The sequence below is a fragment of the Leucopleurus acutus genome, assembly GCF_964270905.1.
Source record: "Leucopleurus acutus genome assembly, chromosome: 13".
In the NCBI taxonomy this organism is placed as follows: Eukaryota; Metazoa; Chordata; class Mammalia; order Artiodactyla; family Delphinidae; genus Leucopleurus; species Leucopleurus acutus.
In genome coordinates this window covers 5,025,846-5,047,884 of record NC_139155.1, presented here as the reverse complement: position 1 = coordinate 5,047,884, position 22,039 = coordinate 5,025,846, and the positions used below count along the sequence as shown (strand labels likewise).

Below are 22,039 nucleotides of genomic sequence, written 5' to 3'. Positions count from 1 at the left end.
CCGACCTGAAGGAAAGCTGAGCGTCTCCGCGTGACCAAGGGAAAGTCGTAGTTCCTTTGCTCTTGCTTTTTGGCCATGGCATCAGGAAAGCGTGGTAGACCTGTCAGGATCCTTAAACCACATGTATTAGTGAGGCCGCTGTGACCGCGACGACACAGTCTTCAAGGTGATGACAGTTTTCTCGGGCAGGCGGGGCTCCCCGGCTTCAACGTCAAGGTCGTGGCCTCTGCTCCAGCCTGCAGCCCCAGCCTGTAGGAAGGAGGGATGGGGGAAGACAGGCTTCCTCACTTCTGGGCACCACGCAGAGTTCGCATCTTTCTCAGGTAGTCACACAGCAACTCCTAACTGCACAAGAGGCAGGAAACGTGTGGATGACGTTTCTATCGCTGCAGGAGAGGAAGGACATACTGGGGAGCCAACAGTGTGGACGGGGACCCAGACGTTGCATGGATTTGGTCCCATGGCCCCAGCCGTTCGTGTGGGAGAGACCAGGGACTAACCCCGCCCAGGGATAACTCTGGCTCCCAGGCCTGGGGTGATTTGAAAGTCCTCCCCAGCACACTCTAAGTGCTTTGGAGACTCACAGCCTGTTAGTGGTTGAATTGCATCCCTTCAAAATCCATATTAAAATCCTAACCCCCAGTACCTCAGAGTGGGACCGGATTTGGAGATGGGGTCTTTGCAGAGGTCATGTGGGTGGGCCGTAGTCCAGTATGACTGGTGTCCTCATGAAGGGGGAACGTGTGGACAGGAATGTACCCAGGGAGAGGACCACGTGGAGGCGAAGGCAGAGGCTGGGCCATGCGTTTGCAAGACAGGGAACGTGGACGATTACCTGCAGCCCTTGGAGAGAGGCCAGGCAGAGATTCTTCCCCCACCCTTAGGGAGGAACCAGCCCTGCCAACATCTTGATCTTGGACTTCCCGGCCCAGACTAGGGGAGAATAGATTTCTGTTGTTTAAGCCGCCCGTTCTGCCACCCTTCACTATGGCAGCCGGAGCAGACTGACACCCAGCCTGTCATGCTGACACGTTCTAGGGTCACAGTGCCCGCGCAGGGCCGAGGTGTCACCTGCCAAAGGTAACAGCGTGTGTTCGCATGGCCTCCCTTAGGTCTGCCGGCCTTGGGCACGTGCATCTGCTCCCTGCTAAAGGTGACACCCTCCACACGTGCCAGGCAAAGCCCCTGGGTTGTCACGCATGGCCTGGGCTGGCCTCGCTGCCCTTCAGTAACATCAGATGACTTCCGGGCCACGGCCTCATCCCATGTCTGTGCATGCGACACGCATTGTCTCTCCCTCTGCTGGCGAGTTGAACGCATGTCTCTGAAGCAGCTTTGTTTTCCGAATGTGAATAGGTCCACTATTCCAGCCTTGTCTTCCCTCTGGGGGAACGGGGAGGACGCAGACAGGCACCTCGTGGGGGGATGTTTAATGTGACCAGCTGAGGGCCTTGGTGAGACCTCCTCTTCCACTTTCCTTCGAGGTCCGGGGGAATTGCCGAGACCACAGAACTGCCGCCCAATGGATCCCAAAGTAGGAAGGATGGTGAGTAGACCCTCCACTGCTCGGGGTCCAGGGAGCAGCGTGCTAGCCTTCCGCTTGCCTAACGGTGCGTGTGCCATGCCTGTGAGGCAGGTTGCGGAGCGGATCCCCACCTGCACTTAGACATGTTCTCGGGTGCTGCCTGTCTCAGCCTGAGCGACGCGGCATTTGGGAGCAGTTTATCGGCACGCTTTGGGTGGCTGTATGTTCCAACAAATAATTAAATGGCATTATTTTCAAGCATCTTACACAGTACCTGGAAGCCAGTTCCCCTCAGTGAATGCTGGGGTCCGGGGTGCTGACACAAGGCCCAGGCAGGTGGGGTGACCTAGACGTTCAACAGCACACTTCTCCATACTCATCTTTTCTTCCCACAAAAAGCAATATTCTTATCAAAACCACAGAGCACAACTTCCAGGTGCTGAATGCAAAAGTCCAAGCATCGCTTAGAGGGTGATGTGGAGAACTCTACACACCCAGATTCAGTTCGCTGCCCTTCCTCACTGAACTCTGAACTCTGCTCTGCCTCCTGCTGCCCCCCCCAAAACATTAGTGTGAATAGTTTTAAGGTGGAGGTCTAGGAATCTGCATTTTTAAAGCATGTAATTCAATAATTTTTAGTATATTCACAGATATATGTGACCATCACCACAGTTCATTTTAGGATGTTTTCATCACCTCAAAAAGAAGTCCAATACTCCTTAGCAATTACTTTCCTGTTCTCCTATTCCTGCCCCATCCCTAAGCAACCAGTGATCTACCTGTATCTCATTTAGGGCTCTCTATGGTGCAAGCAATGAGCTATTTAATACGAAGCATTTCTAAGGAAACAAAAATAAAGGTTAATGATTAAAACAAACTACAAATTCTGTTTTTGAGTCCAGAGGGCAGTCAGTCAAGAAAAGCTCTGGCTGTTGGGCTCAAAGCATCTTTAGATGGTGGAGTGAGGGCAGTTCTGACAAGTGTCCTGGTTTGTAGTTTGAATGACTCTGGGATGGTGTTGGGCGTTCTGGTGAGCTTTCCGAGGGGCCTACCCAGCAGCAGTCAAGCAAGTTGTCCATGTGTGACTCATCGTGGTGATTTCTCTGTAGTTTGTATCAGCTCCAGTTTGTAGGGCTTCAGGAAAAGGGCAGCTTTAGTTCTTAGTGACTCCAAGTTAGCAGGGTAGGAGAAAATTGCAAACGTTAAAGAGTTGTAGCCAGATATTGGAGGAAACTAGCAGAGTTCAGGGTCCAGTTTACGAGTAGATAACAAAACCTCAAAGAGCGAATAGGGCTTAGATCTGATAATGGATGTACTGTAGTTTTTTTATTGTAACATAATGTTCTCTCAACAGTCACCTCCATTCCTATCAAATATAATCACAGCAAGACTAATTGGTAAAGAGTCTAGTCTCATTACACTTGGCTTGATTATTTGCAGAAGTGCTGCAAGAGTAGTGTTTGATCATATCAGCTCTGAAGTCCGCTTTACTGGAACTTTCAAAAGGAATCTCAGATTAGACTTGTAAAAGCTTCTCAAGGGCAGGAAGCCAGGCCAAGTGTCACCATCAGGCTTCACCTGCAGTAACCAAGATTTGGGTGAATTCCCTTCTTCTTGAGGCCTCCAGTTTACCTAAAGATTCCTGGGTCTGCCAGAAAGTGACCTTTCTTACTCACCTGTAAGAGTAGGAACTCTGTAACAGAGGCACCAGGCTGTCTTTTCAGGAGGCTTTATTGGCTCAGTAAAGTCAACTTTAGTTCCTTAAAACTTCTGTTCACATCTGATTCTATGCCTATCATTCTCAAATATGGCATCCCAGCCAAGACCCTGGTAATAAGCTAATGTTTTCAATTTAGTCCTGTTATACAGAGAAAAGATTCTTATTTAACTTATGCATTTGCACATATATATGTATGTATGTATGTGTGTGTGTGTGTGTGTATATATATATATATATATGAACTACAGTGTCATGAAAATAAGAGTACTTAGAGTTTATAAGTACTGGAGGTATGAGGGAGAAACACATAAATGTTTCAATTCTGTTTACAAAGATACAATTTATCAGATTACTATAAGTTACAGATAGCTTAAGAGAAAAAAAGTTTTCCTTAAACCTGGAAACAAAACATTAAAGAACTAGCAATATTTCAAACAAAAAGTCATAAAAATTGCAGTAATTCTCATCAGTTCATTCAGTCCCATATAATGATTTTTGTTTTGCTAAATCTTGGGTTAGAAGTTTTATGAATCCATCAGCTTTTCCGTTAGTTCTGGAAATCCTTGCTCAGTCCAGTGGCATGGTCTCAAAATTAATTCAAGTGATGTCATCATGGTGCTTCTTGCCTGTAACTGATTATAAATGTTTTCAGAGAATGATCAGAATAAAGCTATAACTCTTTGTGAATGACAAAAGACTTTAAATAGCCATGGTTAAAGATATGGTGAGAGTTCATTTAAAAAAATGACTCAGTGGACAAGGAAATTTGATTATTTCTAAGGCATACAACGTTTCAAGATAACAATTGGAATTATGATGATTATATGGACAATAAGGACACTGACAAATTTCCAGGAATTTTTACGCAATTTTGAAATACTTATGTTAGTAACATATATCCATACAAATATAACCTAAGTTAAACATCACATTTATTTGACAATGCTTCTCATGTAACTTAACATATCAAATAAGCCTAATTAGTTTCATATCACTATTTTTATAAGGAGAGAGAACAAATCTTTGATATTTTCTGGGGGCCCTCTGGAAAAATCCCAAAGTTGGTTCTAGGTCAAAAAGACTTCATTTAAAATTTGACTTTGAGAGGTTCTCAAATATGTCAGCAGGTTTAAGACACTTGATTCAACGTGATCACAAGTCACCGTGAAACAATACTTAGTTATCTCTTTTTTTTAAGTTATCTCTAACTAAAGTGACTTAAAAGATTTCAAAGGCATGTTCAGAAATTTGCATAGTTATAAAAAGACTTTAGTTCTTTTAATATTGAGAAGACTCAGTTTTCTTGAGTAATCAAAGAGCTGATTAAAACAACATGAAATACAGGAAATTATTTTGATAAGTGCAGAATCTTTGTTTTCTAGGCAGATTATTCAACAGGTAAAGAAAAATCTTTTGCAATAATCCAAGAAAACCTTGTCCTTTTAACAGCGTAAGAAAGTTGAATTCCAGTTTTGCATAGGCACACTGTTGATATTAAAAATCCTTTTTTAAAAAACAAAAATCTTATCATAAATTCATTTAACTTTAGCCAGCTTGACCACACAACGTAAGACTTTTATTCTCTCTCTTCTCCAACTTTTTATAACTATTTATTTTTTTGTCCTTTATTCTCCTTAAAAAAAATGAAACAACCATTAAATAACTTCTAAACTAGGACAAAATTTTTCCCTTAACAAAAACACATCTTCATACCTTATACTTTTTTTTTTTACCAAAATCATATCTTGCATCCTTGCATACTTTGTATATAGAGATTTTTTCTTTACCCTTTTTATTTCTAGTAGTTTCACTTACATATAAGACTAGAATTCTTAACCCTTAGTAATTAACATCTAGTGAAAACTAGGAGGTAGGCAATGGTGAACTGTTTGTCACATACAACATTCTGTAGTAGGTGAGCAAACACTAACAATGAGAAAGATAATCCACAGAATTAACTGGGAAGTGGATTTACTGCCACTGAAATGCAAACAGTAGAACATGCTTTAGAATGGATACAAAGTACATTTAAAATCTTCAAGAGATAAATGATAGACTAAGAAATTATAAAACAAGTGGGCACATATGAGTCAAGAACAGATGGAAACACAACCAATCAGCAACCCTGAAAAAGGAAACTAGTCACTGCAGTAACTCAGTAGAGGACGTTAATGCCAGCTGGCCTCAGCCAAAGAGAGGATGAATGAGCCGGACAGCAGGACTGAGGAATTCACCCAGGAAGTGGAGCACAGAGATAAAAGGAAAAAAAGACAGAAAAGAGAAGAGAGCTGGAGGACATAGGAGAGATTGACAGACTCCAGCTGTAGTAGCAGTCCTAGGAAAGAGAATAAAGGAAATGGTTGAGAAGTGAGCACGTAGGGTAGGGGGTCCCTGGAGGAAAAGAAGCAGATGCAGCTTTTTGACAGAAGAGAAGCCATTTTAGCCGAAGCCATTTTGGGATCTAAGCCTGGCCACCATGCTTGCCCTTGAACAGGTCTCTGTAATTAATGATCTTAAGGGAACAAAAGGAGGTGGGAACAAATGACTGTCATCAGCAAGAGAAGTAAAAAGAGTGAAGATAATAAATCAGTTGTGAAGACTCCCAGTTCTGTTCAGTGATAAAGATTAGCCTGAAGGCTCCACCCCGAGACCAACTGGAACCTCAGGGGTGATAATGTTGATCTTTTCTGACCCTCGTGACCTCAGGCAACTAAAACTTGGACTCTGGTGACCTTTGCCCCAATTCTATGCTGAAGCCCCTTCATGAATATGCATATTCCCTTAGCTTAAAACTTTCCCAATTTGCTGTTTGGAGGGACACTGCTTTGGGAAATATCCCTGATGTTCTCCTTACTCGCTGCAAGTGATAAATCCTTCCTTCTCCCACTCTTTGTCTTGGTTGTGTCTTTTGGCTCGACACCCACAAAGAGGTGAACCCAGTTTTCAGGTAACAGTGATATTAGAGAATTACTAAGCATTTTACAGAATAAAAAAAGACAGAAATGAGTGTTCAGTTTGAAAACAGACAGTGATGATTGAGCAAAATGTGTAAATATGTCAGTCAGACCCATCACAGTGAAGTTGAGGACGTCAAGGGACAAGAGCAAGCCTGCAATCACTCAGGGAGGAAGGGGGGCGGCAGTTGGCGAGGATGCTGTGAATTGTGAGGTGCAGGCTGTGGACTCCGTGGGATGCAGAGGGGTTCCCCGTGAGCCTGGAGCAGCTGGCATGGCTTTGCTGATGAAGAGCTGGGAGGCTGGAGAGGACCAAAAGACTCCCGGCAGGCAGATCAGTGAACAGAGGTCCACATGGGGGTTTTGGGGGGACTGCCAGGAGGGAAAAGTCTGCCCAAATTTGACCTTCACTTTTTCCGTTATTCAGGTTTACAGCTGGAATAGTTTTATTAGACAGATTCTGCATTTTCTACACGACGTTGAAGTAGAACTAGTTACATTAGTGAAAATCAACTACTCTTGGTGTCCTTCAGGACTATGCATGTAATTATTCAGTAAATACTGGCTGGACCTGGTCTTGTTCTGTGACAGGCACAGCTTAGGCTCTCGGGGACCTGGGACATAGGAAGACCAAGTCCCAGTTGTCATGCGGCTCATGTTCAAGTGAGTCAGATGATAATTATTAAGAAAGCAAATAAGAGAATATTAGTGACAAGAGACTAACAGAGTGTACTGGGTCAGATAGTGGCCCCAAATCCATGTCCTCCTGGAACCTCAGAATGTGACCTTGCTTGGAAGGAGGACCTTTGCAGATGTAATTAGTTAAAATCAGGTCCTACTGTCTGAGGTGGTCCCCAAAGCCACTGCCTAGTCCTTCTTAGAAGAGGCAGGGATACACCTAGGAGACGGGCACAGGTGGCAGGGATGCGGCTACGAGCCAAGGAACACCAGCATTGCCAGCCACGCCCCCCACCCCACCCCCGGAGACTTCAGAGGGGGTGTGGCCCTGCTGACACCTTGAGTTCTAACTCCAGAACTGTGAGCCTTTGAACTCCTGTTGCCCTAAGCCACCCAGCCCCGTGGCACTTGGTTCCGGCAGCTACAGGAGCGTAGTACACAGGGATTGAAAAGTTCCTGCCCTGTCCTTGAAATGGCCCTCGTTCTTGACTTTTCACGTGTTGAACTTTTGTCCCCAACTGCACAGTAGCCCGTGGCACTGATTCAGGAGGAGGCCAAGCCTGGAATTCTTCCTTCCCTTTATCGCTGGGACCTTGCTTCCCAGTGGTGAAGGTTATAAAGCCCCATGTTTTGAAATCAAAACAAGTTTGTGCTGTGAACTTCAGCTTTAGAAGATAAGATTTAAAGGAGTATCTAGGTAAAAAGCAGACGTGTTCTCTGGTGACAGCTCCGTTTGGACCAGTCCTGCCAGAACCCTGTCCTCCTCTCCCGCCCCGCTTAGGCGCCTCTGCTCCTCCCTGGTCACCCTCCTGCGGCTCTAAGTCTGGGTCTCCCTGCCTCTCGGGTCCCACTGACCTCAGCCCCGCCATCCCGTTCCCCTACTCCCTCATTCTGCCACCGGAACGCCCCGAGTTCACCTCTTGTGCCCTGAGATCATTCAGTCACTCCTACAGGTATTTTAGATTTATTCTGTTAGCACTCTTATGCAAAAATCCCTCAAAAGAGATTTAGAAGAAGGAAAAGGGGGCGGCGGCTGTGGTGTAGCCTCAGCCAGGAGCTCTGAAGATCTCAGGTTCACCCCAGGTTTGGGCTCCAGGCCGCTCGGGATGGACACCCTCCCCTCTCGGAGCGGGAGCCCTGGGTTCCAGGGGCGGGATCAGAGCCACAGGCTCGCCTCTGAGGAGTTCACCATCCAGCCCTAAGTGGTGACGGCGCTCTCACCTTTTCAGACCCTCTGCCCCGACTCGGTGGGCGTGGCTGCCTGTCTGCGGGAGAAACAGCAGAGGGGACTCTGGCGAGTTCAGTCCCTCCTCTGCTCCTCGTATTTGTCTCTGTGCTGCCCATGTTTCCAGAAGACAGAGGCTCCAGAGGCAGTGAGCCCCGGCGGTCCCTCAGGCTGATGTCAGGAGAGGCCCAGGTCCCTGGCCAGACGGGAAAATGTGGCCTCGCTCACTGGCAGGCCAGTCCTGGTCCCCGCAGCCTGTGCAGGCGGCCGGCTCCCCACTGGCAAAGACCACAGGCGGTGGAGAAACACGCACGCCCCCGCCGTCAGGAGCCGGGTCTTTGGACTGGCTGCCTGCCGCCCCGGATGGAGCATTCCGGAGCCCCGGGCCTCGAAGGGCCGGCCGCTGTGGGAACTGACCTCGGGCCCTTCCTGGCGGCACGTGGTGGTGCTTTGTGCCCGTTTCAGAGCCTGTGCCCCCTGCCCGCAGCGGGCCGTCGGCCATCGAGAGGGCCAGAGCCTGTTCTCAGCTCCACGTGCGCCCCAGGCTGGCGCCCGGGGCCTCCTCCGTGCCCGCTTCTGGTGACCTCTGCCCTCCGCGGCCCTGCCGAGCCTGTGCTGGCGTCCCAGCCGCCTGTGCGGCGTGCGGGTCACCTCTGGGTCTGGGAGTGAGGCTCGGCCACTGACCTCTCCTCTCTGGGGTCAGACTCGCCCGGCAGACCCCACGAGAGGATGGTGGACACGCTGCAGTTCTTGGGACGTTCTGGGGCGTTCCGCTCCTTGAAACTGCCTCCTTGGCCCTGGCGTGAGTCCAGGCTGCCCTCTGAGAGCCACGCCCTCACCAGCCTGCAGGACTGGTTAACCTCAGCAGGAGCCGCTGGGCTCAGTTCAGAGCCGGCAAGGGAATGAACGCAAGCCAGAAAGGCCTGTGTTTCGGTTTGGAATTTTTGTTTTTAATCCTCTCGTGGTGAGATAAACGAGGCTAACAAAGCATTTGCCTGTGTTATAAAATTCATCAGAGCAGACACCGGCAGAGCGACCTCTGTAAAGGTCACGCCGAACTCTAAAGGACTTGGTAAGCAGAATTCTTGGCATCCAGGTTGACGCTGGCACTAAAGCTTCTTACGGGCGGAAAAGGGTTTGGCTGATGGGCCATTGTCTGTACCCTTGGCCCAGGCTGTGTGGGGTGAGAGCGCTTTCATTTTCTATTCTTTATTCTGTTCAACATCAGAAACTAACAACCACCCCAGGCTCCTTCTGAGATGCCTGCTGTTTTTGTGGCAGGAGATAGAGAAGTGTTATTGGTTGAGGCAGCCCATGGGATCTCAAGGCCACTGTCAGCTAGGTACACGGCTCACCTAACTGTCTCCAGTTGTTGGCTGGGGCTGGGAGAGAGCAGAGTGACCACTGAGGCCTGCGTCCAGTGGGAGGCGAGGCTTTGAGGAAGTGAAGCTCTTTGGATTAGGGGAAGGACGGGGTGGGGGATGGTTACACCGCAGAGGTGTGGCCTGACTTTGAGAAGTCAGGAGGTCCTTACATTTAAATGTAAGTACTCAGCACAAGGGCACGTGGAACTTCGGTTCCCAGTCTGAGAACAACCAGCTGGAATTAACAGGAGCCTCTGGAGCAAAGGAGTTTCCTCTGCGAGGCCCTGCAGCCCAGGCTGGGCCACCGACCCCCCAGGAGGACACTGAGACCTGGGCTTCCGTCTCTGCTCCCTGACCCTCACCCTCACCTTGCCTTCTCCAGCGACTGCTCCTTCCTGCGAAGGCCAAGGCCAGGAATACCCTTTCTAAGTCCCCAGGGTTTTGTTGGGTGATTCGTTCAGGTCAAACATGACTATAACCCAAGAAAAGAAACAGAACGATGAGGAACACAAGAGACTCGGGCGGAGACCAAAGGATGCCCAGGGGCCCCACCCGGGATCCTAAGAGCAGGATGAGTGCCCACGGCTGGTCTCTGCGGGCCTGACGGCGAGTGGAGAGGGGAGACAGACGGGGCACGGCTCTGGGGGCGAGGGGTGCAGTGGTGCAGGCCCTGTGGGCAGGACCGCATCTCCAGGAACAAGCCTGATGGAAGCTCAGTCCTCAGGAAGGACTCTCGGTCCTCACAATCGAGGTTTTTCCTTCCTCTCCTTTTCCTTTGGCTTCCTTTTCCTCTTCAAGTTTTCCTTTCATATTTCATTGGAGAGGAGCACCAAATAATTTTTTTAATTAATTATATTTATTTTGGCTGCATTGGGTCTTCGTTGCTGCACGCGGGCTTTCTCTAGTTGCGGTGAGCAGGGGCCACTCTTCGTTGTGGTGTGCGGGCTTCTCATTGTGGTGGCTTCTCTTGTTGCAGAGCACGGCCTCTAGGCACGCGGGCTTCAGTAGTTGCGGCACACGGGCTCAGTAGTTGTGGCTCACGGGCTCTAGAGCGCAGGCTCAGTAGTTGTGGCGCATGGGCTTAGTTGCTCCTCAGCATGTGGGATCTTCCTGGACCAGGGCTTGAACCCATGTCCTCTGCATTGGCAGGCAGATTCCTAACCACTGTGCCACCAGGGAAGCCCCCAAATAATTTTTTAATGCAAATTGAATGAATGAAAAATAAAAATAACAGTTCAAATATTAATTTAGATGGATCGGCTGCAAAAAATTTCCTCCTCCATTTGCACGAACCTCATCGTCCTGCCACTGTGGGTCTGCAGGGGCCTTTCCCTCCTGGGTCCTCGCAGCCCCTGGCTCTAGGCTCTGCCCACGGGACTTAGCTGCCCTCAGAAGGTGAATTGGGAGCCGCGGAGGAGGACGGGGCAGATGCTGAACAGCTCACTGGCGCCATCTGCTGGACCAAGTGCTTCGTCCACTCACGGAGGAGCATGGCTCGCTTTGACCCTGATTTTACCCCTGCCTTAGCTTCCTTTATAGACATTTCTCATACTCAGTAATATATTTATATTGTTGAATGCTTACATTTATTATTTTTATAACAACTGTATTGCAATACAATTCATTTTCCTTACAATCCACCCACTTACAGTGTGCATTGCAATTCAGTGGGTTTTAGTACGTTCAGAATTGCACGACTGCCACAATCAACTTTAGAACATTCTCATCACTGAAAATGAATCCCCAACTCATCAGCAGTCATACCCCATTTTCCCCCAATCCTCCCAGCCCTAGGCAACCACCAATCTACTTTTGTCTCTTAGGATTTACCTATCCTGGACATTTCACATAATTGGACTGATCCAATGTGTAGTCTTTTGTTTCTGGTTCTTTCACTTAACAGAATGCGTTCAGGTTCTTTTGTACTGTAGCACGTGTCAATACTTCGTTTCTTTTTATGGCTGAGTCATATTCCATTGTGTGTCTGTACCACATTTTGTTCATTCAGTCGTTCATTACTGGTCATTTGGATTGTCTCCAGCTTTGGCTATTACAAATAATGCTGCTGTAAACATACAATCACAAGTTGTTGTGTGGACGTATGTTTTCATTTCTCTTGGGCACACACCTAGGAGTGGGATTTCTGGGCTGTAAGATACGCTGCGCTTAATCGTCTGAGGAGCTGCCAGGCTGTCTCCAAGGCAGCCACACCATTTTACATCCCCAGCAATAGTGCACGAGGGTTCCAGTCCCTCCCCGTCCTCGCCAGCTCTTGCTGTCATCTGGCAGTTTGATTTTAACCATCCTGAGTGGTGTGAACTGTGGTCGCGTCGCGGTTAGATTTGCGTTTCCCTGGTGCTAACGATGTTGAACATCTCTTCATGTGCTTGTGGCCATATGTATGTTTTCCTTGGAGAAATGTCTATTCAGATCTTTTGCCCGTTTTTAATTGGGTTAATTTGTCTTTTCTTATTGAGTTGTAGTAGTTCTTTATATTCTAGACCCAAGTCCTCCCCTTGGCTCTGTTGGTGCCTGCAACTGGAGGCCAAGGGAAGAAGCAGCCTGAACCTAAGATGTCTCTAAAAACTAAAGTCTATTTCAGAAATGAACAGAGCCAATCCAGAAGGAAGAGTTGGTTTGGAAGAAGATAATTAGTTTAGTCTGCAACCTGGAAGTCCTACGCTTTTCTGGACACAGTTTTTCTGCTCTGCACCCAGCCTGGAGCCTGCTGTGGGAGTCCAGAGGAGACTAGGAAGGGGTCACAGGGAGAGGGGGGAGGGAGGAAATGGGGTCTTGGGCAGAGGAAGGAAGGGACCCGTCAGGGATGGAAGCAGAGAGGCCAGATTGGTGGGAGGGAAAGAGGAGAAAGCCATGGACCGGGGGCTCCCAGGCAGAGACTGTGGCCAACAGTGTCCACATGATCGCCAGTCCTGCGATGTTATTTATCACAGCGTGGCTTATAAGTTTCTTCTCAAGGTATTCTAACCTCAGGAGCTGATGGAAAGAAACCCTACAGCACTGCACAGAATTTTATTCAGTCCTTACTTTTCTAATATTTCATAAAGTGGTTAATCACACCAAGAAGCCTTGTTGCTGTTTTTTTTTGGTTTTGTTTTTAATTATCTCACGTTTTTCTCTCTTATAAATATTGCCCTTAACACCTGGGATGTAGGGAGCTGACTTAGCTTTATAGGAAGTGAACCCATAGGAAAATTGTGTCATAGAAAAAAAACGAACAACAGCATTGCTTAAATACAAGCTTGTTAACTTGGTTTCTATCTTATTAAAATTCTTTAGCATTGCAAATGAAGGGTTTGGGTGAAGATATAGCAAAAAATATATTTCCCATTCTACTACCTTGTGTTATTTTAGTTCAGAAGACTGGAATCAGCTGTGTTGGATAACATTAACTTGAAGTATTTGAAAGGTGGAAAGTCCAAAACCTGGTCCTTATTTTAAAATATCCCCCTGTCACATGCTCACAGGCATCATCTCTCCTTGCTTTCCTGTTGCTGCTGGACGGAGGCATGTTCTCACCGTCCTCCCCGCCCACCGGGCTGCTAGAGAAGGTCTTCCAATACATCGATCTCCATCAGGATGAATTTGTACAGGTGAGAGACACGGCACGCACAAAATGCTTGGATATGCCCTTTGGGAATCTGGGAGAATGGTTATTTGCTGGGAGATGTGGATTTTTTTTTTTTTTGCTTGACAACTCCATTTAAAATGCCTGTGACTCCTCATTGACTTAGAATAATAAATGTTGGTTAGATTCAGGTAAGAGATCCCTTCCGGCCATTCCTTCCAAAAAGGGCATTCCCAGCACATTTGATCTAGGAATGTCTGTTTAGCAATGATTAGCAAGCTCTGTTGAGCTCACCTTTACTCTGGACCGTCATCAGGTGGCCCATCCTCCCCTTCAGAGACCCTCTCCACCTGCAAAACTAGCTGAAATGCATCCTCCCCGTTCTGTCACCACCTGCCACGTCCCTCTCCTGCTGGCTCTCTTGTGCCCCTGGCACGCCTGGCCCACCTCCACCGCCCGGGAACTCTCTGAGGCCGCCCTGGACCCTGGACCCCGAGCCCCCGACACTGTGTCTGGCACACGGTGTGTGTTCAGTGTACGTTTATTGGGTCAACCAACCCGTGTTGGGAATATTACTGTGCAAACAGACGTGAATCCCCCATGATTCATACTAAAGCACAAAGCTCAGTGTACAGGCTGCAGTGCCTAAGCTTGACCTTCATGGAATCCTTCCTCGTGTGGGCGTGTTAACTTGATGTCAGTGCCTGTTGGGATGTTGAAACCCGACTGGGGTTCGCAGTGCAGGCTGGAATTCACAGCGGGGAGAGAAGAGGCATGCGGTGGGAGCATGCGCCAATGTGGGCCTCTCAGCCCAGCGCTGCTCTGTGCAGCGCCCTCATAGCCTCCCAGTCCATTAAGTTTAGTGCTAACTTGGCAGCATCCGCCCTACAAATTCCAGTTTAAAAATGTAAAACACAATATTCCTTCAGATCAAATACATTTCTTCACAATAAAAATAGAAGTGCTACAACCAGGATAGAAATCAAACTAAAATAAGTTAGGAAGTAGAGTCCAAAATCACATGTATGGTTTTTAATAAACACTGCGGCTGTCCCAGTGTAAGCGGCTCAAGTACGGACCCTGGAATGGGAAGGATTGTTCCTAACATTGAGAATCAGCAGTGGTTACGGAGCTCCCACGGGGCGAGGCTTCGGCCTGGGTCTCCCGTGTATACGTTCTCACTCCGTCCTCGCCAAGAAAGACATGTTTCCTCTTCTGTCCCCAGAGTGTGGGTTTTCTGCACAACAAGCAAGTCTCCAGTTCTCTGTGTGCCCCCCCGGTGTCCTGCGACGTGGCTCACCTCTGACACTGTCTTCCTGGAGGTAGTGTCACCCCTACCCCGATGCCGACCTCAGATGCCAGTAGCTGGTGTTGGGCCCCCAGGTTGCCCACACTTCTGCCTGACTCGGCTACAGATCAGGGCCTCTGGTGACCCCTCCTCAGGCTCATCGTTTGCTAGAACAGCTCGCAGAACTCAGAGACATGCTTCTACACGTTTGCCCGGGGCGGGAGCTTCTGTCCTGTGGGTTGCAGGGCACCCCTTCCCAGCCCGGAAGTTCTCTGAACCCCAAGCCTCAGGGATGTTTATGGAGGCTTCGTCACGTAGGCATCACCGATTCTTAGCTCCATCTCCAGCCCGTCGTCCTTCCCCCAAGGTGGGGAGCTGGGGCTGGAAGTTCTGAGCGTCTGATCACGGCTCGGTCTTTCTGGTGACCGGCCCACACGCCCAGAAGCCTCCGAAGTTCCTCACTAGAACGAAAGCACGCTCCTTTTCACCCGGGAAATCCCAAGGGCGTTAGGAGCTCTGTGTCAGGACCCGGCGTCGAAGACCAAATATTAGAACAAGAGATGCCCCTAGTACCTCATCGCTTAGGAAATTGTAAAAGTCTTAGGAGCGCTGGCCGGGAACCGGGGAGAGAGACCAAAGTGTGTGTGTGTTACTGTCTCACAGCATTACATCCACCATAATCCGCAGCGAGGGAGCCTCACGCCCCTCCTGCAGTGGAGGAAGCTGAGGCTAATTCCAGAGCTTCGGAAATGTCCTTGAAGTCACCCACCTGTAGTGGGCAGAACCAGGACCAGGAACTCGGGTTGTCTGCCTGCCCAGCCCTGAGTTCAAACCCAGGGTTACACCCCCTCCCGGATCCTGCAGGTGCAGCGGGGGGACCTCAGAGCTGAAATGCACGGGATGGTCACAGGGGGTCCTGCAGCCTAGCTGAGGCCACCGTGGGGTGGATCAGAGTGACCTGCAGGGACGTTTGTGGGAAGCCGAGCCCTCGAGGGGCGGCTGCTCTCAGTTCCTAGAGACCACAAGGGGGGCGGGGACCCGCGCCTTCTGTATGAGCCTGGTGGCGCTGAGGGGCCCAGGCCAGGCTTCAGAGGCGGCCTTCCACCAACCGTCCCGTCCTGCATTGACCAGCCGTCGCTGGCTTCTGGGCTCCTGGTCACGCCTCCAGCTGTTGTCTGCCAGCTCGGTCTCCAGGTCAGATGAGGGCGCTGGGGACCCGGCGAGGTGCGCCCCAAGAGTGGGCGCGGATGACCCGCGTGCTGACCGCCTGTTGCCTTTCCTCCCAGACGCTGAAGGAGTGGGTGGCGGTCGAGAGCGACTCAGTCCAGCCCGTGCTGCGCCTCCGACGAGAGCTGCTCAGAATGATGGACCTGGCTGCAGACCGGCTCCGGAACCTGGGAGCCCACGTGGACTTGGTGGACGCAGGTTTTCAGCAGGTGCTGGCATCCCCTCCCGCCTCCAAGCGGCCACTTCCCTGGGCATCAGCCAGGCTTCCCTTCGTGGTGGCAGGATGGGGGTTTGCTCGCCCTCGTGCTCAGCAGAAGCAGCACCGCGATTCCCAGTAAGGGCGAAGATCTCCACCTCAGCCCACAGGAGGCTGTAGCATCGGCCTCTCGTCCTGTCGGGACCGGGGGGGATGGCGGGAAGGTGGAGGGGGTGCGTGAAGGCCCCCCACTTGTGCTGTTCATGTCCTTCACGTGCTTCACATTTCTCCCAGATGGCTCTTTCCCTTAAGTTCAAATGCCTCTTTCTCAAAGGACCCAATCCCTCATCAGAATCAAGGCTTATTACTGCCCCTCGGGAGTGGATGGGTCTTTAATCTACCCTCCCAGTGTCGCCTGCTTTAGCACTGACGAGTCTGAATAGTCTGTTAACGGGACTGTGTCCACCTGATTGGAGCTAGTAACAGACTCCTAACGCCATCCATGTCTTTGAATTTTCTGGAAGAACCAAATGGCTTTTTATCCATTTTCCGTCTGCAGCTGCCTGATGGTCAGAGCCTCCCGATACCTCCCATCCTCCTGGCCGAACTGGGGAATGAGCCCAAGAAGCCCACCGTGTGCTTCTACGGCCACTTGGACGTGCAGCCTGCCAGCCGGGAGGATGGGTGGGTCACGGACCCTCACACGCTGACGGAGGTGGACGGTCAGTGACACCTCGTGCTGGGCTGTTCTGTGGGTGAAGGACTGCTCGTAGGGCTTAAGAATTCGAGACGTGACTGCCCCGGGCTCCAGGCCTTACCTGTCATTGTTAGGAGTGCAGAGAACGCTGATCTCATGGTCCACCGGTTGGTCCAAGGAGGCTGATTTTCTTTCAGTTGTGAAAGAAACCATGAACCTCTGTGCCCCTGGGCAAATCAAGTCCCCATTAGGAGAGTTCTTGGGTTTCAGGGAAAATAGTTGTGTAGGTCACATATTTTCTTTTTTAAAAACACCAAATTTAATTATGTTTTATAAAGACAAGAAAAAGAAAGGTTAATGGAGAGACACATACACCCTTTTTCATTGTCCTGCTAATTGTAAAATCTCAGAGCGAGAGGCTGTATTACGTGACATTCTGCAACACACCCGCGGGTCTTCTTCAATGAACTTGGATAAGATGGCTAATTACTAGTAAGGCCAAAGGGATCTGTATATTTCAAATTAGCTTACGTTTGCTGGCTAGCATACTATTTGTACATAAGAAACAATACTTTGTGATTTCAGAGCAAGACTTCTGCCTAGAAAAATAGAAAGCACCATTAAAACAAGTACCTGTAAAGCTACCTTTGGTTCTGGCTCTCTAAACTTGGCAGAGGTGTCCATGCTTTTCTGAAAATTCTTCCCCCATTTTCAAAGGAAAACTGTATGGCCGAGGAACGACAGACAACAAAGGCCCTGTTTTAGCGTGGATCAACGCTGTGAGCTCATTCAGAGCCCTGGACGAGGTAGGTGCCGGCGGTGCTTGGGAGCAAGGGTGATGATGGCGATGATGACGGTGATGTGATGATGATGGTGATGGTGATGGTGATGGGATGATGGTGATGGTGGTGATGATGGTGATGGTGATGGTGATGATGGCAATGATGATGGTGATGTGATGATGACGGTGATGATGATGGTGATGATGGTGATGGTGGTGATGACGGTGATGATGATGATGATGGTGATGATGGTTATGGTGATGGTGATGATGGTGATGATGGTGATGGAGGCAGCTGGCTTTGAGCTGCATGATGTCCTTTACTCTTCCAGCAATCTGCAGAGGAATGTGTTACAATCACACGCATTTTACAGATAAAGAGAGAGAGGCTTGGGAAAGGAAGGGAACGTACTCAAAGCCACCCAGCTGGTCTGGGGCAGGGTGATACCTTGATCCCGTGCTGTTGACATGCAACAATGTGACACAGCAAAAAACATGATGAGCCTGTGGCTACATCACCATCTGCTGGGACTTGTCTTTTTTTATCTTCAACTTATTCAGCTTATCTTTTTTATCTGCAACCCGTCCTTCTTATCACAAAGTATGGTTTTGTTAATAGAGACAGACATACACTTTAAGAACTATATTAGCTGCTTTGCAAATTAGCAGGATAGCGATCTCTGGGGTGTGACGTTCTGTCTGAATCCCTGAGTTCTTTCCATTCTTGTGGGAAGTGGTTTCAATCCGTCCAAGGAGGGGTTATGGTGGGGTGCAGCTTTGAGGGGAGGGCTACTCTCTCAGACCACCAACTAAAACTGTCGTTTGCTGTGCTCACGAGGATGGTTTCATCTCGCACTGCTCTTTTCTCTTCTGGTAATGAGAACGCTTACACTCCAAACAGGATCCAATCTAGCTGTGTGGCCATGGGTGGGAGACTTAACCTCTCTGGGCTTCAGATTCTGTTCTGTAAAAGTGAGGGTGTTGATATGGGCGCTGGCCCTCTAACACTGGGTGGATTTGATGGTGTGATTCCATCCCTTTCATGCAGAAATGGCCCTGCTAGTCGGTGAGCTTGAGCCTGTGCCAGGGAGACCAGGCCCAGGTATGAGACCCAGCCGGTTCCAGTCTGGGCTCCACAGAGTATGGGCTCTGTAACCTGGGGGTGCAGAAGGAGTTTGTGGGGTCACCTTAAAAATGTGCAGCCTTGCTACCTTTCCCTCATCTTACTTGTGTGGCTGAATTGAATTAAGCACTTTGGAACACTGGGAATTTAAGAGGAAGTGGGGCCCATTTGTTGGGTTCATGGACAGAAAGGGACGTATCGGCAGTCACAGGGCAAACCCCCGCCAACCATCCCTACCCCGTCCCCAAAGAGGCTCTGGGAGCAGCACACTCCTTCCAAGACAGAGGGCTGCGAGGTGGGGCTGGGAGGATGTGCCTGTCTGGTGAGGACTGGGGTGGGTCCACCTCCGGGCACCGTGTCCACTTGTCCACAAGGCAAGTGGAGCTGCCCAGCTGCTGCCCGAGGTTCAGGTCCTTGATGCTGCTTCTCCCAAATCCTGTCCACTGAGCAGGTCCTGACGTTGCGTTTTTTCTTTCTCGGAGGTGATTTCATCAGACTCCAGGGGCTTCTCTCTCATGAGTCTGTTGTCTCCTGAGACATAAGCAGAAGAGAGGGTTTCACTGCTCTCACTTGACTGCTTCATCTCACTGAGGAAGACAGGCTTAGTGAATCAGGACGCTTTTCTGCCTGGGCCCTGCTGACCACTGCAAGGTTGTCCTCTTGTTCATGGCACTCCCCTAAGTAAGCCCTTGGTTTCTCTCTCTCTCTCTCTCTCTCTCTCTCTCTGTTTTCTTTCTTCCTCCCTCCCTCCCTCCCTCCCTCCCTCCCTTCCTTCCTTCCTTCCTTCCTTTCTCTCTCTCTCTCTCCCCCTCCTTCCCTCCCTTCCCACATCCCACCCCTCTCTCTCGTTTTCTGTCCTTCTTTCTTAAGAAGAGGAAAGCAATATTTATAAGACATGTCCTATATAAAGGTCAAAATCTGCTTTGCTTTTTGTTTGTTTGTTTTTGCGGTACGCGGGCCTCTCACTGCTGTGGCCTCTCCCGTCTCAGAGCACAGGCTCCGGACGTGCAGGCTCAGCGGCCATGGCTCATGGATCCAGCCGCTCTGCGGCACGTGGGATCTTCCCGGACCGGGGCACGAACCCGTGTCCCCTGCATCGGCAAGCAGACTCTCAACCACTGCACCACCAGGGAAGCCCCTGCTTTGCTTTTTAAATTTCAACTCTGAAACGTATAATCGCAAACAAAACAAGCAATCCCCACTCTGCCCTTAGAAAAGTCAGTTAATCTCCCTGAGCCTCACTCCCCTCGTCCACGATCTAGGAATGCGCATATCTGTCTCCAGGCTTGTTGCGTGGATTCAGTGAATATGGAAAGGTTCCCTGGAGCCTGCGAGTACTAGGCCCTTTATGAGCTCTGGTCTCTTCTTTCCTCTTTCCCTTCTGCCCTCCATCCCCTCTTTCTGTCTTGCTTACAGAGCACTTAAATGTACATCACCTCACTGGATCGTCTTACCAAGAGGCAGAGCAAGTATTAACAGAGAAGTGGGCTGCCGAGAGGTGAAATGGCTGGTCCCGGGTTCCTGGGTGTCAAGGGACAGAGCAGAGACCAAAGCCCAGGCTGGGCTGCCAGCCCCACGTCCTCCTCCAACACTTAATAGCTATTGACTTGTATTTTATTAATCACATGTTGCCAGAAAATTCTTAGGCTTTCCAGCTACTTCTTGGGAATTGTTTTCTAGTTAAATGTTAATAAGGAGCTTTCAAATATTAAGATTTCAGAACTTTAGCTTAACTTCCTAAGACACATAGAAATGTATTCAAGGAATGCATTGAAAAACTTGTTATCCCCAAATGCCCTTAAGCAGCTGAATGACGGAAGGTCACATTTCCTAATACATAATCCTCCACTCATCCTGCCTTTGTTAATCTGGGGCCAGGCAATCCCACTTAGTAGAGCTAATGTGTGTGTTTGCATTGCCTCGTCTGCATAGAATAACTGTTCACCCCCCGCCCTGCACGTGCCTTATGCTCTAGGAAAAGCCATCGACCCCTCTTCTCCACACGGCTCTCAAAGATATGAAGTTATAAATTATACAGATATAAAAAGATCAAAACCAAATGGGGGAAAGTCACATTGTAAAAATTTTAAAGGCGCTATTCCATGTCCTAATATTAGAGAAAAACTCAAGGTCCATTTTGCTGCAAGATCAAAGCCTTTGAATAAGTTAAAAGGCAGATTGGACTCATAGCTGAAAGATAACAGATACTTGAAATGAAAATTATCCTGAGGCTTAAACATTAGACAACCTTTCAAAGGAAAGAGTTCTCATTTATCATGCTCAGAATTATGAGGACAGAAAAGAGATTTGTAATTGAGTAACCTTTCTGGAAAAATTCCTTCTGGGGAGAAAGAGGAACGGGCTTCTCTGCAGGGGCCGAGCGGAACCCCATATGGTGCACGCAGCCTTTTCTTTAGGGATGCCCTGTCCAGATCCTCAGTCTTAGGTTGATGGCTCACTGGCCATTACCTTGAATTCTCCGTCACAACCTGAGTTAAAACTCCTTCATTATAAACAGAGCTTTTGGGAATGTATATAATAATTCAGTGTGTTTAAGTTACATGCAAACAAATCCTGGATTTTAAAAGGTGAAAGGGCAAGGTGTCCACTTTTTTTGACAGCGTGGTTTGCTCCACTGTTAATTCAGGATCTGCCTGTGAACGTCAAATTTGTCATCGAGGGGATGGAGGAGGCTGGTTCTCTTGCCCTGGAGGAACTTGTCCAGAAAGAGAAGGCCGGGTTCTTCTCAAGCGTAGACTACATCGTGATTTCAGACAATCTGTGGGTCAGCAGGAGGACGCCCGCGCTCACGTGGGGGACGCGAGGGAACAGCTACTTCATGGTGGAGGTACTTGCCAACGGCAGCCGCCTGGAGGTGGATCTGTGCTGGGGTCCCGGCGGGGAGGGCAGGGAGTAGACCCCGACCCGGGGGCACGGCCCCGGGGGATGCGGGGTCCTGGGACTGGGGGAGTTCATGAAGCTCCCCAGCCGTGAACGCATGCGCTGTGAACGTTTTTCTGGAGAGAAGATTCAGAGGGGTTTGTGACTCCCCACGTGTTAGGAACTCCAGCTGTGAAACTTGGAGGCAGGCACGGGGGCACTGGGGTAAGGAGACTGACCGCCTGATCGGGTTCTGGGGATGCTGTGAGCGGCCGTTACCTGCTCTGCCCACCACGTCTTGGACAGGAAGAGAAGGGGTGCCAGCACTGACAAGGCCGGCACCCGAGGTCTGGCTCATCCGACAAATGGCCTTGAGCGCACCTTAAGTCTGAGCCTGTTTCCTTACCTCTGAAGTGAGCACAGTATCCTCCCAGGCTTGCTGTGATCACTAAAAGCGACCTCGAGTTCCGCCCTGACACGTAGTCTGCTTCCTGCTCCTTTTCTATTAATGCAGACAAGCTGTGATGGAGCCTGCAATTTAGAATCAGAAAGTCCTCCCTCATAGAGCAGCTGGAAACCGCAAAGCGGGGGTGGGGTGGTGGTGGGGTGGTGGTGTATGAGAGCCAGAGGGCGGGTGCGACCCTGAGCCGGGAAGGGCTTCCGCTCTCCCGTCGGGGTCCCGGGCAGCTGCAGAAGCAGGGTGGGGTCCGAGCTGTGCAGGCCGTGGAACATCTCGCCCGTCGTTGGCCTCTTTCTACTGCTGAGTCAGAAGGAAGTTTCTCTGCAGAGACGTGC

General features: G+C 49.6%; 1 protein-coding gene across 1 annotated transcript in view; it reads left to right on the top strand.

Moving 5' to 3' along the window:
- Window positions 1–1,522: 1,522 nt before the first annotated feature.
- Window positions 1,523–22,039, top strand: part of CNDP1 (carnosine dipeptidase 1) — a gene marked incomplete at its 5' end in the record, with an annotated part of 30,404 nt that continues 9,887 nt past the window's right edge. Inside the window, 6 exons of the mRNA XM_082852763.1 lie at window positions 1,523–1,546; window positions 12,952–13,077; window positions 15,627–15,776; window positions 16,323–16,485; window positions 17,178–17,266; window positions 21,012–21,212. Coding sequence (XP_082708889.1) covers window positions 1,523–1,546; window positions 12,952–13,077; window positions 15,627–15,776; window positions 16,323–16,485; window positions 17,178–17,266; window positions 21,012–21,212 — 753 coding nt within the window. The remainder of the gene's footprint in view (window positions 1,547–12,951; window positions 13,078–15,626; window positions 15,777–16,322; window positions 16,486–17,177; window positions 17,267–21,011; window positions 21,213–22,039) is intronic.